Here is a 16872-nt window from a genome sequence, read left to right as displayed (position 1 = left end):
AACTAACCACAGAACCATCAAAGGTAAACACGCCCTGCAATTTGGAGTTAGCTGATTGTTTTTTTTAGAAATCTTGATTACTGTGTTACCATCAGCCAGTAATGAGTTGACAGTGTGTTTAGAGAACAGATGTGGAACAACACAGGAGGCTAGTAGTTATAAAGTCCTTGCCTTACTGTAAAACTTACTGGGAAAAGGCCAAGTTTCTCCTGAAGATCTTCCACCTCCTTTACAAGCACACACGACTTCTTGTTTGTGGGTGTGTGCCATGTACCTGCCTCTGTGCACCGCCCGGGGCGACAAGGAAGGACACTATTGGCAAACTGTCGACACAGTGGGCACGTAAATTCACCCTTGTCAACGGAGAAACCCTGCAGGACCTGGTCATTCTGGAAACAAATTTAAAAAAAATAAAAGTTTCAATTTGATCTGAACTCAAAACTGAAGAGGCAACTTTCTGAGTTTTCAAAAGGTAATGAAGGTATTGCTAGTATGAAGGCCTACAGATTTACTGAAAATATGACCCAGAATCTTTAGTCTGTACCATATCTACACTAGACAACTAACAGGCAGTGGATCTAAAGCTGTAATGATTTTCAATGATCAAAATTAATATTCAACTAATGATTATAATTAATGACGTAAATGATATGTCAATTGTAAAAATGGTCATTGATTAATTTTCTGTCAATCAACTAAACAATTAAGCTAATCGTTTCATTAGGTCAAGGTTTCCTTACCCTCAGTGACTCCATGTATGACTTGTGGCAATCTATATGCAAAGTGTGTCCGCAGGTCTGGACGTAGACACCCCCATCCCAACCTATTGACACAGACTGCAGACAAGAGCTCTGCAGAATTCACAGGAGAAAAACACATCAATAGAAATATGTACATGTCTTCAGGCAATCAACCTTTTGGCCCTGTTGTTTTTTCTGTGGTGCTGATAAATTAATACATTTTCTGTCATGTTTGAATCTACAAACTGCATTAAAATCCTACAAAAAAGTAAAATACAACCCAGCTCTTGTCATTCTTCTTTGTTAAATTAAAAGCATCTTTTAACTGACAACTAGCCTGCACTAATGACCGACCCGCTTTTTTATTTGATTATATGTCCGATTTAACTCGTGTTATCACTGTTGGTTTAGAATTAAGCTGGAGGCTAGCAAATACACAGAAGTAGCTGGACCAAAGCCTATGTTCAATAAAGCATTTTGGTTTTCATTTTGAGTGAATATTTTTTAATATTAACTGGGCACACTGCCCTCTGCCATGTCCATTTGTTTTGCTATGTGTTGCACAACGTTGTGTCTTAAAAATGATGACACCCATTAACTGGCCAATAAATGTGACTACCACAAACATTTAAGACATCAATTTTTCAATACTCTACAAGTTCTTAAGGACTTCTGCAGATATAAATGCTGGCTTTGCTGCAAAGTATATAAACTAAATGCCAAGAAACAGCTAAATAACTAAAGATAAAGCTGTTATTTTACACAATCATATCCTTAATGGTTTTATAAGTGCTTTCAGCCTTTTTCTTCTCCGCTGTAAAGCCAGCAGTAGTTTCTGAGTCACTTACATCTTTGAAGAACTGTTGCATGAGGGTGAGCCTGACATCATGAGCCACTCCACACGTGTCTGCAGGGTATATATGCTCTTCATCACTAGTCGGTAGCTTCTTAGCCTCTTTGTTTTTGCAGCGATGCCCGAGAACTGAAAGACAATTACAGCAGTCAGTTTATGTAATTTATTCAGCAATTTCATTAAAAAAACCAGGATTGAGATTGTGGTCAGAGCTCCACTGTCTAAGCACTTCAACTGAAGATTATTTACACAATCTGTGTTGATTAGTTTTTCGATGAACTAATTATTTAGACTACAATGATAAAACAGTGAATAATGCCCAGAATAATTTCCCACAGTCACAGCTATAAATTACTTTTTTTTCCAGACCCAAAGTCCAAAACTCACATTTTCAATTTACAGTAATGCAACAAATATTTGTAAATATTCGAGCAGCTGGATCAAGCAAATGTTTGTCATTATGCTTGACAATGATAACTTAAATGATTAATTGATAATTACATTAGATGGCAATTAACTTTCTGTTGATAAATTAAATATGCATCAACAGCAATGACATCACACAAGTAAAGTGTACAGCTTTAAATGTTAATGATTTCTTGTCACCAAAAAGTACATTGTCATTGTACACTCCTATAGACCCACTGTGGGTCACTGGTAATAGATTTTATGAGAAGTTATTTGACACTGAGGACAGAGTCTTCTGAACCGTTTTACAGTGTGATAAATTACTAATCAAACATGCCATTTATGTGACAGTGAGTGATCCTCCACTGTCGACAAAAATAGAAAATAAATGGCCTCTTACAACAGTTGGTTCGATGTAGAAGTGAGCTGAGAGATCAACATGAATAATAATGAGCTAATTAAAACAATAGTTAACTGACAACTATAACTTTCAATTTGGTGGATCTGAGGTTCCATGAATAAGAGGCTGACTGCTATATATATTATGAATAGAGAAATTGGTACATTTATTGGTTGTTTAAAACTGCAAACTACACAATTAAGATTCAAATCATTCCTTTGAACCCTCATCTGGAAATGAGGGGGGGATGTTTAGAAATGCAGTACCTGAGGAGGCCTGGAGGAGAACTACTAGGCCAGTGGGTCTGTCCTCTGTGGAGGGTCCACTCTGACCACAGATCACACAGTCATAAAGAACCTCAGACTCCATCACTTCAGATGGTCCGAGGTCCATGGCTGCCTCCGTGTCTGGAGATTCTGGTGCAAAAAAGAAGAAAGAATATTAAATCTAAGTATACAACAGCTTTCTTGCAAGTACTTTGACACAATCATGCTGATATAAACACAAAATCATAACTATGGGGAATACAACAGCTGACATTAATAATAAAACCAGGAAAAATTGACTTTTAGAAACAATTACAAAACATAATTATCGTATTCAATGATTTGTCAGTGTTATTGTCCCCTGTGGGTAAGCAAAAAGCTTCCAACTGTGTTAGAAACAAAAACACTGTAGGGTACTGTGGTATGACAGGCTTTCCTTTACGCAGACCAAAAACTGAGGTAACAATCAATTGAGGTAACAATCAATTATGAGGGGACATTGCTGCTCCCACTCAGGCACAAATACTCGCTTACACAGCAAAATAATGAAGTAACCATAACAATAAAATAACTATAAAGAAAAATAACCAACTTCTGACTTTGATGTTCTGGTGTATTTGATAATTCCTTACGACTCTTATGCAAAGCAGAATGAAGATATACAGCCAAAATATTATCTACTACCTCTAACTTTGCGAGTGGCACAGCACTAGAAATGAATTACTGATGGGATATTAAGTTTTAAATGTTAAGAACTGTGTTCAATTTGAGTAGTAAATATTGTGGATAAATGTCAACCTGAGTTGGAAATTGATTTATTGCTCTTTGGAGGTATATGTTCTCAGGAAAGGTCACCGTGTTCCCGGGAAAATGAAAGATGTTTGCATTAGATGTCAACGCTGCAGCTTTAGCCTCAGGCCACCTCAGAGCCATCCACGTGCATACACACACACGAAAGGTAACACTACAAGGACGCACAAACTGAAGTAAAGAACGGAAACTGATTTAGAAAGGTTTGATTCGTGCATTACGGTCTGGTTAACCTTTATGTAGCACTGAAGAAAGGATTGGTGTTCAGGTTTTGACATGTGTCTTTGAGGTTTCTGCCTCCACTCTAATGTAAGTGACAGCAATTTAGTATTTGGTGCATTGATACGTGATATTCAACAATTCAACAGCGAAATCTCTTACACATGAAATCTCATTTATGTTTTTATAGGAAAGAGAGACGTTATGATGCATTCGTAAAATGTCATTTTTCAGTGAATAAAACAACAAAACTGCATTCAACTTGTATATAGATGGAAGCAGAAATATCAGAGATATCTCATAAAATGGAGGAAAAAAAGACTGTCTGCAAGGTATTTAAATAACTAGAAGCAAGTGAGAAAATATGAAATTAGTAATCTGATAAAATTGACCTTTAAACGTCTAAAAGAATATTCAAGCATTAATGATTAATAAAAGATCGAGGTTTCCCCACTACGTCTCTTGGAGTAAGTCCTTATTGACAGCCACATGTGTGGTGAGACGTACACCAAGGTTAACACAGGAAAAGAGGTTCCGATTATAACTCAAGTTTTTTAGTGACCTTTCAATTTATTTTGTGACAATGTTGAATGAGACCAAACCACAAGTTAGTTCTTTAGGATAATAAATTGAAATTTTCAGAGATCATTGAGCCAATGTTGACAGAAACATCTGCAGGAGAGGCAGACTCGAGAAGAGCGCCTCAAATATGTTACACATCCTGAAGGAAGTAACATCAAATGTTATATTCAACGATAAGCAAAGATATCAACAAACAGCCTGCATTGCATTCATTGGATTTAAATATATCCCCATCCCACTTAAGTCCTTGGAGCAGGTGATGCAAACACAACAGTGAGCTTGAAGTAAAGCAAATGATGTTACAGCTCAGTAAGAAGTGTGCAGAAAGGGGTCAGAATACAGTTCTGCCAGAACGGTCGGTCTGATCACAGCAGCCATTATTCATCCACTAACCATGCTGTGTCAGGGTGGGCCATGGGAGTCCAGCCCACTATTAGTGCTCTGATCCTATGTGCCCTCAGCCAACAGCCACCCACAATCCCACAGGAGCACTCTCCTCTCAATTTCCCCTAACAGGCCTGCGGAGACCATGAGCACGGACTCATGTCAAGCCACTGTCACCTTGCCCCAGTGAAAAAAGGAACAGCTATGATGAGTTTATTTCAGCCTACAAGCTCTTTTCTTCAAATACTACAGTAGCAGGATGTCCTTCAAGCTAAATGTGTTAATATGAGTTTGGTACTTTCATATTTCGGATCAGACCATTATTTATATGGTCTGAGACATGTAGGATCATGTAGCACTCTGCTTCACAATTTGTGATGTTTTTTTAACACAATGCATGTTATTTTCAAACTCACTAAACTAGAAACAAATGAAAACTTTAAGTGAATGTGTTAAGAACCTCCGCTGCACACCTCACCTGACTAAATGTTTTAACAGCGGGAGTCAGCAACTCAATAAAAAATGCATTCACTATTCTTGGCTGGCCTGTTGAGCTGTGTAGCATTAAAATTACAGTAGACTGAATACTGCACTATGATTTACAACTGTTACAGTAAATATGCCAAGTAAACATGGTGTTAGCACATATACTCTGGCCCCGCCTGTTCCTGCATGACGGGAGGCTAACTCTTTGCTAACAGTTTTTAGGAGGTGGTTTCTGTGACTCCGAGCAACACGTCAACAGAAAAGGTAAGCTGAACTCTTCTTACCAACATCCATGGCAGTTTCCATGAAACTCTTCTGCCTGGAAGCAAATTCAGCAAGCAGCTTCTGCTGCCTCTCTCGAGCCCGCTGACGTCTGAAAGAAAGAACAATGAGTCAAATACAATTCAGTGAATATGCACTGCAAGTTATTTTAATTCTACCAGTGAGGCTGTATTTCCAAATTATATTCAGTCCATAAGAAAAGACCCTCTGTTAGTGAAAGAGATTTTATACATTGAAAACATGAACTCCTCCTGATAATAGTTCTCAACAACCTCTCCTTAAGAGAATGAATCACTACCCTCACACTTCACAAATTACAGTACTCTGAGAATAAGCACGTACTTATGTTCAGGGTATGTTTCACTTGATCATCTACAGCCATCTTCTATGTAGCAAGGAATACTGTTACATACACAGCAGGTGTTTGATTTCAACAAGGCTATGTTATCAAAGTTGGAAAGGTTGATTATTAAACTAATGGGTTGAGTCCCACTCTGGAGACCCACAGGGTGCAGAGCTGACAGGAGCGTCCAAGCTCAATAATTTTCACTGATTGATTCAGGGTGTCGACAACCAGCGTAAAGGGCAACAGCTTCTCACTTCTTATTGTGCTGACTGCATTGCTGCCTGACAGACGGTTGCCGTGGAAACAGCTCTACTTCATGGGAATGGGAGAGATTCTACCTTTTCCTTCGCCTGTGGGGTGAAGCCAACCCCAAAAGCAGGCCATTATCAAGTGATTATAGCCCATTCCATCATCATTACAGGAGGGAAATAGGAGACACGGACCAGTGGGGGGACGTGAGGTGAAAAGCCAAAACCCACCGGGCTTGACTTGATTTTTTTTTTTTTTTAAATAGCCAACAGACCCAATTTCATTGGTAAAAGATGTAGTATAGTGAAAAGATGTACTACAGTGATAATAGCAACACATAAGACAAGAGCTCAAATGATTGGTTGATAAACTCATTTGTTGACTGACAGAAAATTAACTGGCAAACAATTGGATAATAAATTCATCTAATAGGTCACCTTTCAAGCAGAAAGGCAACAAACTAAACATTTTCTTCCACCAGCTCTCACATTTCTGGTTATTGCTGTTTTGTATCTTTGTAAACTGAATGTTGGTTGGACAAAATTTGCAATTTGAAGACGTGCTCTTGGAGAGAGTAGTTGGAAATGCTGACCAGGCATGTTTAGCAATTATCTGGCATTCTATTGTGAAAATGATTCAATAATTAGCAGAATGATCAAGTATGAAAATTACAGTTAGTTGAAGTTGAAGACAATAAATGATAATGATTAACATGTTGTGATTATGTAAAAGAAAAGTAGAGTGACTACCCTCAGTGTCTCTTGATTTAACATCCCTTTTCAGATGGACAAAATATCAAAGTGCACTCATTTCAAACAGATAACAAGCAGCACTGAATAAACAGCATGGAGTTAAACAAATGTAAATCCATTATGGTAAATAAAAGAATCATCATTATGCTACCTCTCTTCTTTATCCATGGCTTTCTTGTCTGTGGGACTGTTCTTCTTTGGTGGCACTGGAGGACACACCTTTCCACAAATGTCCTGAATGCTACGCCTGATTTGGCAGCTACGTGTGGCCGCCTTGGTGAGGATGCGCTCAATGGCTGTAATGCCGTCACCATGAGCGTGACGGCTCGTGTCCATATCATCTAGCCAGGATGCCGACAGCGAGTTCTGCTTGGACGACAACTTCTGGTGGAGCTTAATGAGGAGGGACAGCATGCTCTCTCGGATCTCCAGGATCTCCGTCACCAGCTGGGGGGGTGTGCCTGGTGGTACCCAGCGTGTTGAGGAGCTCTTGGGCCTGACAACCTGGGCGGCTTCAGTGTTGCTGCGGTTGATGATCTCCTGGAACTTCCTCCTGCGCTCCGCCACAAGGCTGAATACCTGAGCTTCACGCAGGTTCTAAGAAGAAGAAAAAAACAGGTTTTAATTATGTATTTATTTACAAATAAAACAATTATTGGTGAACATTTTTATGTGGAACATTAAAACACCATAACATTTATTTTTGTAAGGTTGATCCAACCTATATGTGTGGCAGTGTTTATGACATGCTGTATGATTAAAGCTATATGGACTCACTGTAAACACATGTGGTACATCAATAAATTATGTCACACTCATACCAAATAAACCATACTAAACAAACCACATAATGTTCCAAGTATCAAGCTCACACACACACATATCAGCAAAATATGCTTGTAGAGCGATAAGAGTAGCCTGTGTGACCAACATCCCTCCCAGTTCCACCTGCATTGAGGAGCTTTGGCAAATCTGTCTTTGAGCAAAAATAACATCTCCTAAAATTACACCACTAATAAACTGATGGACTTTGATGGATTGGAAAGGTGCTTCATTACCATAGTCAGACAGGCACAACACACATAAAAGTAAAATTAAATGTCTATTATAAAATTTCAGCCAACGTTTCACAAACACCTTTGCTGATAGTGGGGAAAATTCAAATCATCCTAATGTAAAATCACGCAAGCTATCTGAAGGATTGCCGTGACCTGACCTGACAACATGGACCTGAGCTGCACTGTTAAATAAACATACATCATATTGCCGAGTCAAGGCAACATCAATCACACTGACATGCAGTTAAAAAGCGTTTACCCAAACCTGCATTACACACATAATTAGTTTCAGCAGTCAAGAGGGAGGAGAACCGCTGAAGCACAGCATTATACACACACACCAAGGGAGACCTCCTTTGAAATGTACAAAACAAACATGTGCAAAGAGATTCTTTCATGGAATAAAGGACACAAACGCAGCTGCAAATGGCATCAAAACCATCAACCTCTTTATATAAATGGGTGCAAACAGCTACCTCTCTCCAATTCCCTGAAAGACGCCTGGAATTCTGTGGAGTAAGTGCAGCAAAATGAACAACAATAATAACGTTGGTAAGAAAAAGGAACATGAAGGTACCAAACAAACAATGTCAGATCTGAAATAGGGCCTGTACAGAAAATGTGGAAAAAACATTAGCATGCTAAATGTTACATTTAAAAAAAGTGTGATGGAAATTAAAATAAAATTAAATAAAAATAGAGATATCCTGTCCCGAACTTCGGTGTTGGATGTTTTTTCTAAAAGCAGATAAGATCAAAAACTAAACGGGGGCACCAAAATCACTGGTATTTATAATCTGGTGACCGAAGATGTCCACACCAATTTTCAAGGGAATCCATCAAGAGTTGTTGAAATATGAATGCTGGACCAGAAAGCAGCTTTTGAAAAGACATGTACAGTATATATATCTGATAAGTAAAGTAAACATTTTGATCTGTCGATGTCTGATCCACGTATGAAGTGTCAATTGTTCACAACATGTCTCTGCATTCAAGGAGAAGCTATTTTAATTGGTAGATGGTAAGAAAGGGAATTATTGGGTATCGTAAAACCACCTGAAAATCTTGTTTTTGTTGACCTCCAGTGGTTTAAATCCTGACGTTGCTGCAGTGATTAGAGGTGTACTCCAGGAACCCGTAACATTATTGATGGATGAGGTTACAGGCTCAACAGAGCACACTTAAGACCACACCCATACAGCAGTGGTCAGAAGTAGAACAGGCAACTCTTAATCAGCAAAAGCACTGAATTACTTCTTTTTAGTCTAATGTTAACTTGCTCTTTAAAGCTGCATAATGAAATCTTTGCGCACTAAAAAGGCAGGGCAGAAAAACCCAAAGCAAAATTGACAGCAAGCATTAATGGCTAACCTGTTAGCAGAAAACTACTACTAACAATCCCGCAGACAGCAACACTAACATCCCATCATATCATGTTTCTGGCCACTTGATGAACACAGTCCCATTAATCATTGGCCTTTTGGCTCTGATGTGAAAATTCTCTGGGAAAAAATATCAAGGTCTTGTGAATTTTCATGTTCACTTTTCTTCTCCAGCCACTGATTAACCAAACAATCATTAACAATCTGACTACAAGTTTTTTTTGTTTTGGTTTTTTTTTATTACAGCGATAATGCACTGTAATTAACAGCACTTCAATTCAGCTCAGTGCTTCCATTTACCTGGCCATAAGATGAAGCTTCAGCGCTAGTGCTGGGAGGGGGGTCTCTCTTCACTTCAGGAGCCGTCTCAGGAACCCGAACCCTCACAAAGTTGATGACATGGTGCAGGTTGGAGAGGAGGTTAGTGCCAGGGAACCAGCTGTCATGACAGTGCTCCTCGATGCAAGGCTCCTGGAAGCACAAGACACAAACTGTGTTGGACACTCGTTTGCATTCCAAATCGTGAGAAAACTGGTTGTGACTCACAGCCCTCATATCTCACCTCATCCTCCTTGTTGTCTTGAACCTGGTTATCCAAGCCAAGCTCGATCAGATACAGCACCATACAGAGCACATGCTCGGACATGTTCTGATGATCCATCCATATCTAGAACATATCAAACTATTAATTTACACTGGAGAACAAGTAAAGCCTTCAGCTTAGCTTTATACAATTTTGCAAGTAATATTAAACAATATTTGTATTTTATGTATTGTAACTCCATGGTACAGACAATCTCATTACTGATAACAACCATACTAATGTTTTCTAATGTCTCATCAATACTATGAGGTCTGTTTTGTGCTGCATCTTCTGCATGTTGTCATTCCTGTATTGTCCCAGTATCTATTAACATGTCAGCACCAATTAATAGCCAAGTCATCCTACTGATGCACCAATTAAATATGGCAAAAAAAGCGCTTCTGGTTTAGCTCAAGGTGGAAATTGAGCTGCAAGGGCAGCGCTATTATACTGTATGAGTCACTGCTGAAAGGCTCACCTTGTAAAGGAGAGTGAATATCACAATATGCAGAGTCTTGCAGTGCAACAGCTTGATTAGGCCTTTGTAGCACGGGTGCAGAGGAGTCCTCTCCTTGTAAGGTGGCCATGGGTTGCCGGTGTGAATGCCAGACTGTTTTAAACTAGGTGACATAATCATTCACAAGAGAGGAAATAACAGAAGAACAATTAGCAACACACAGCACAGTTATTACCACACCCATAATGGCGTATGTTAGATCAAATGCAACAGAAGGTCAAATTTCCACATAAAGCAAGATGATGAGGGAAATAAGGGTCTGATGATGTGATACCGAACATTGTTCAGAGTAATACACTGTGCAAAACCTTTTAGTCTATGCAACAGAAGAGCCCATGGGTCCCTCACTCTATTAGTGATGATGGGATCATTGTTATATAAACCAGGGCCAGCCTGACAGACAATCCATCATTTTCAAACTGTGTGAATGTGCAACATAAGTCTGGTATCAGACTCTGAAGGTGGCAATGACAGCTTCAATATGTTTCAAGGAGAAATATGGCTCAGTTTGTTGTGGTTTGGAACATCAAAAACTAGCCTCGAAGAAACATATACTGTGTCTAAGAGAGGTACGACTAACCATCAGTTATCTATCCATAATGTAGCAATTACAGCTGCACCAAAAAAGGCCTAAACCCCCATTATAAAAAGGTTATCTTCCCAACAACCATTTTAAACACAGAGGCACTCACTGAGGTATAATTAGCATCTTCACCTGTTCCAATAACCGTATAGAAAATTAACCCCAAGGTATCCCCTTTACCTCCACTGACATGTTTGTCTTGGGAGACGTCCGTACCGCAATCAAACAAGACAGATTTCCTAAATTCTATAACAATTTAGCCTGAAATATTGATTTTCCTCGACAGCTATCTAATTGAAACCAATTCTAGCACCTGGTAGACCTGACCTTTCTTATCACGTCCCCTCATGAGCAGGTGAGAGAGAGCTGACCTTACGACACTGAACAGAGCATAATGCAGGTCAGCTTTGTAGGGGACAACTGCACATGAATCCTCCGACAAAAAGGTTGTACTACTGTCATACAAAGTGCAGATAAAAACAGCAACATATGATTGACTAGGGTAAAAAATATATATAATTGTAAACCACTGTTCTTTTTAAAACCTAAATTATATAAATAAACAATTCATTTGGGGAAATTAAGGCAACGTGGTTAACTTACAATGCTGAGTATCTGTCCATTGCTGACTGAACGTCACGCCGATAGACTGTTCTCAGAACAACCATGATGGGGTCAAACTCCTTCTCCCACACCTCCGCTAGTTGAGAAAAGGGACAAATCTGCTTTGTAACAGCTGGTATAAAGTGACATTGATTCTATTTTTTCCTGTTTTCGTCTTCTCTATGTAAGTGGTGTAAGCCTGCCCCCAAGTGGCCTGATAAGGGATTAATGACAGAAACATAATGCTCTAGACTTTCAGCCTTTTCAAGCCTCACACTCAGCTTTTTTTTCTTTTCTACCCACAAATTATAATATGAAGTAAGTAGTTTGATATACAATATATTAGATATAGAGGTTGGCTTTAAAGAGACAAAATGTATTCTATCCAAGCCAGCTGTGAAAGTAATCTATAACAATGTGCCATACTTGATCAATACTCATGAGTAATGCACTGATGACTACTTAACAATAAAGATTCTTATCTGTTGCATAATGTTAAACACACCAAGTATTACGTAGTATTAAAATACATTGTCCTGGTATTGGAGATCAGTGTATTGGAGACATTTAGGCTCATTCCTCTAACCTTTATACACACAAATGTTATTAAATTGTTTCTTGGCACAAACAAGGAAGCGCTGTGGACTTCATGAATTATTATATTTAAAATGTTAATAACAAAATTTGAGACGAAAAATACACAAATGGCAACACACATCACCCAGCTCAAAAGTTAATGTTGGTGATGCGTTGTAGGAAATGAATTAGCAAATACAACATTGTTGATGTTGGGATAATAATTTTTTTTAAAGCTGAAGTCTAGTGATTTCCTTGATACTAAATGGCACAATATCTCTTTTTGAAATACATTTTTGTGATTTTTTTCCCCCTCAATTTTGGAAAGCCCAATTAGCTACAAAATGCAGTTCTCGTCACTGCTAAGACTGCTACTGGCCAATGGAGGGCAGTAGGCAGAAAAAAGTTAGGTTTTCAGCCTCTAGTGAAAAACATGAATCTTTGTTGAATTTCACCCGACGAACAGGTTAACTGTAGTTTTGAACACATGATGAAGCCTGAGAATCTTACAATAGGTTGTTGAGGTGCTGGCTGTGACTTTACACCACAGCATTATCAGAAAACTACACTAACAGGCTTTCCAGCACAATTCTAATTTACCTGACCTGCCTGACACTCACACTTCAGACTACATGGGAGCATAAAGTCTCATAACTAACACCTGACAAGCATCTTCTTTCACTTCCACACATGGACAGTTTTGTGCTAATTAAACGTTCAACAATGCTGTGACATCCCCCACTGCAATTCTCATACAGGTTACTTATTACAATGGTTCAATTAGTAAATCATGCCTTCAACTTCATCATAATCATCCTACCTTTAGGTGTGTACATTCCCTGCTGCATGGAGCCTCCTGGCTCAAACACTGGTGCTTTGAAGTCCGCCACAGCAGAGAGCATCTCCTCAAAACTACAGCTCCCTGGTACAATGCCACTCTTTGGGTTGGGATTCTCTGGAATCTAAGAAAACGTTCTTAAGGGAAAAAAAAGATGGGAACAGTGTCCTCTTTCCAGAAGCTGTTTCCTGACTAAATAGCTGAACTGGTCTGTTGTCAAACTAGACTTTACGTTGTACATTGCATTCAAACTCCACTGCTACATAATTTAATAATTTATTGCACATGTCACTTTCATATATCTCATACACTTCATTTCTTTGTCTGTTGCACAGTCCACATTTAATTAGTCCATATGAGTCCATATTTCATTTCAAGGTTTGTATCCCATTTAAAAATATTACTATTACATTCTCTAAATAGATTGTAAATTGCTTATTTATTTCTAGTACTAGTTTGTCTATTTCATTATAATATACATATATTATTGTAATGATAAACAGACTGTGATTCTGATGGACTGGAGGTAGATGTTCTTTTAAAGTATTTGTTGAGTATTGAAGGATACAAGGTCCAACAGTGCGCTGTGTGTACGGTCGTTCATGCACAACTGGGAGACCATCTCAGCCCGCAGGATCTCGTCATCTGTCATCCCTGTAAACGAGAGCGAAAAGTCAAACGTGAGGACAAACTGAAAAAGTTTTGATTTTTAACAACGGTTGTTGGAAAAAACAATAGAACCACCTTATGATCCAATGTTTTGGCCACAGATTAAAAACCAGTTAGCTAAGGCTCACAATATTATCATTGGTATTGATTCTATTAAGCATTTTTGAGGGTTCCTATACAATGATGTTTTGCTGTGTTTGGCATATGGATAATAACAGAAGGACGTATCAGTGTCATCATTATACATGCATTTACAAGAAAAAGTGGGGAAAACCATGATACTTTTTATAGTGTTTTGGGTCATATTCATGGGTAGGAGTGTCCGTGAAGATCTGTTGTAGCAGGAACCCACAGACTGACCCGAGAATTCCTGGCTGAACAAATGTGACTTCATGAAATCTGTTCCTTTCATTTCCATTCAGTAGAATTTGAAAGATTTGAGGAAAATGTTCTGACCGATAAGGCAACTGACCTTTTTGTTGATGTCCTCTCAGTAAACTTTGCGGTTTGTTAATAGAAAATGTGATCCTATTTGGATCCCGTATAGTCATTCTGTTTTTATGGTAACACCAAAACACTGCAGGTTGGCCTTCTCTGATAATTTAACTGAATGTTTTGCAAGTGAAGGACAAATCTTACAACTATGATACAATGTGCTTGAAATTTTAACTGGAAGATTCTGACTATTATTCACCATCCACCAGCTGTCAGTAATTTAAAATAACGAGTTAGCTTGTTAATAATCAAGAGTGACGTGAAGCAAAAAGACACAGTCCACTATGTCTTTTGAAACACAATTATATGGAGTGGGGTATCTTTCTCAACTAGAACACATTAGCCAGAAAACTGCCAAGAATTAACATTAATTGCAATGCTGGTTCATCAGTCAGAAAATTATGTAACGTGTAAAAGGAAAAGTCTAAAAAAAAAAAAAAAAGCCACTTGCATTAAAAACTGCACTAGAAAACAGAAACAGTGACTACAAATGCATCCTCTCCAATAATAACTCCGAGACACAAAAAGGATATTTACTGACATACTCTGGCTTCTCAATGACCATGGGGTGTATCAGCACCGTATGCCAGAATATCCCAAATTCAGTCTGATTTTGACACGATCTTGTCATTGCCAACAAATTTCCAGCATCAGGCCCGATTATCAATGTTGGAAACGACCAATGGGCATATACTGTGACATTATCGAAGAACAGCGATGTGGCGGTCCAGTTGCTGAGCTGAGCCACGCTTAGTGTTGAAGACAGCAGAGAGAGCAGTAACTTGCTTCCTCCACAGGTTGATTTAGGCAGTGAAACCTGCCATCGATCATCACCGTTTTCTTGAATACTATACAGCTTTTCAGTTAAAACTGCAATCATCTTGAACAATGACTGCTCAGAGTCATACTTGTGGTGTTACCAAGTTTCCCAACTAAGACGCAGCAAGAATTTATGACACTATGACTGACTACTCTGATAGTGACCTTTGTGAAAGACAAAAACATTGTGTAGTCTGATCCTGACTAGACAGCAAATACATTATGAGCTTTGTGAAACAGAGATTTACTGTTTTACTATTTTATTGTTTTTCTAAGATTAGTTTTTTTTCTTACTCTCTATACACTGTGTGCATTCACTGTCGTACCACTTACCCAAATGAATGCGAAGGCTTGTCAGTATGACCAGGAAGGTCAGCGCTCCTTCTAGCATTGGTCTCTCCTGCTCAGAGTCTAACACAGCGTTCTGATGCTGAGATGCCATGGTCAACAGGTCAACCACTTTGAACCTGTGTGAGAAGATAGTATGTAAAATACAACACCACTAAGCTGTGCTAAATTGTAAATGCATTAAGTTGTAAGACAATATGAATGCACATATGCACAAGTGAGTTGGAGCTTACCTCTCAAAAACACTTGAGATAAAGTAGTCAGGATCAAGTCTTGATGCACAAACCTGTAATACACATACAAAAAAGGGAATTCAGAATAAATAGGACAAAAAAAAGGAAATACTTATAATAACACAACTACAGTTGATGATATTGATAGTGGGCAATGCTAACCTGGAGCAGAAAGATGTCTGGGTCAATCATGGAGTTGCAGAAGTGTGACTGAACGTAGGTCATAGCTTGTCCCTTGATCTGCAGACCATTTCTGACCCACATGTTGCTATGGATCTCTGACAGACTTGCCTACAGCAATACAAAGTATCAATTAGCATGTGGCTGCAGGCCTAGAGGGGATGCATACATGAATATAAACACTGAATCTGCTTACAGTCCTTGGATGCTATACCTGAATCTGGAGTGGATGCACCATGATCTTCATCAGCATCTCTTGGTCAGGCAGGAGGCTGTCCAGGTCCAAGCCTTGGCACTTCACAGCCTAAGAATTTACAACCCAAAAAAATGAGCTTTTCACATATGACTGCAGTGTATTCTTGCATGTTTTTGTCTTAAGAGATGGGAGCTTCTGGCATACCTTACTGAGGAACATGGCATAGTAGCGATGCAGAGGCAGGTGAAATGTCACTTGATTTGGGGCAGGCTGTGAGAGATATGCAAGGCATGAGAAACATGGGAGGTAAAAGCGTTGCTTATAAATAAAAGTGACTTGTCTTTTAAATTTACCTCATCAATGAAGCCAATGGCATCAAACCAGATCTGAAGGGTCTCCAAACAGTAGCGTACCACAGTTTTAGTATATTCCTGTGTCTCCTGCACACAGACAATTTAACATGTTAAAGATTCATGAGGTTATACAGTAAGTGCATGTAGCACCGGATGTGTAAGCTGCATGTTCCATTAATCCTTCAAGATCACCATCAGGATGCACACAGGAGATGTGTGTGAGAGTAGAGACAGGACTTACTTTGACTTTGCAGTGTGTTAAGAGACCCCACATGGGTTGTGCACAGGCCTCAAGCTCTGCTGCAAACGCTGCATAGTATGTCTGAGACTCAAATTCCACATGTTCATTCAACTCTCGCTTGTTCAGGTTCATACCTATCACAACAGGAAATAATTTCTAAAGGTTAGACAATGACCACATGTTACATGGCTTCTTAAGACCCATATAAACAAGAAAGAAAAAAAATCCATACATCCAGCATACTAGTAGATTATTTTATCCTACACTTATAAATCTACCAAATCTGTTTGGAAAATCCAGATTAATCTCCATAAAAAACAGGAGAATTTAAAGCAAGAGTTGTGCTGCAGACATGCATAAAATGTAACAGTGACACTGCACATAACATCAGCAAGAGGATACTGAAGCCCACTGTACAAGG

At 38.9% G+C, this 16872-nt stretch overlaps 1 protein-coding gene across 1 annotated transcript in view; it reads right to left on the bottom strand.

Moving 5' to 3' along the window:
• The window catches only part of ubr3 (ubiquitin protein ligase E3 component n-recognin 3), a 42976-nt gene that overhangs the window by 20428 nt on the left and 5676 nt on the right, over nucleotides 1–16872 (bottom strand). Inside the window, exons 10-28 of the mRNA XM_062431469.1 lie at nucleotides 16452–16585; nucleotides 16211–16297; nucleotides 16062–16127; nucleotides 15876–15965; nucleotides 15644–15772; nucleotides 15482–15534; nucleotides 15234–15367; nucleotides 13486–13571; nucleotides 12900–13041; nucleotides 11504–11600; nucleotides 10279–10420; nucleotides 9780–9884; nucleotides 9518–9688; nucleotides 6929–7374; nucleotides 5433–5521; nucleotides 2668–2817; nucleotides 1589–1722; nucleotides 741–851; nucleotides 189–389 (exon numbers count right to left, since the gene is read on the bottom strand). Coding sequence (XP_062287453.1) covers nucleotides 189–389; nucleotides 741–851; nucleotides 1589–1722; nucleotides 2668–2817; nucleotides 5433–5521; nucleotides 6929–7374; nucleotides 9518–9688; nucleotides 9780–9884; nucleotides 10279–10420; nucleotides 11504–11600; nucleotides 12900–13041; nucleotides 13486–13571; nucleotides 15234–15367; nucleotides 15482–15534; nucleotides 15644–15772; nucleotides 15876–15965; nucleotides 16062–16127; nucleotides 16211–16297; nucleotides 16452–16585 — 2567 coding nt within the window. The remainder of the gene's footprint in view (nucleotides 1–188; nucleotides 390–740; nucleotides 852–1588; nucleotides 1723–2667; nucleotides 2818–5432; nucleotides 5522–6928; nucleotides 7375–9517; nucleotides 9689–9779; nucleotides 9885–10278; nucleotides 10421–11503; nucleotides 11601–12899; nucleotides 13042–13485; nucleotides 13572–15233; nucleotides 15368–15481; nucleotides 15535–15643; nucleotides 15773–15875; nucleotides 15966–16061; nucleotides 16128–16210; nucleotides 16298–16451; nucleotides 16586–16872) is intronic.

This window comes from Scomber scombrus, chromosome 13, assembly GCF_963691925.1.
Source record: "Scomber scombrus chromosome 13, fScoSco1.1, whole genome shotgun sequence".
Classification (NCBI taxonomy): Eukaryota; Metazoa; Chordata; class Actinopteri; order Scombriformes; family Scombridae; genus Scomber; species Scomber scombrus.
The sequence above is the reverse complement of the archived record's forward strand: the minus strand, read 5'-3'. Positions and strand labels throughout refer to the sequence as shown.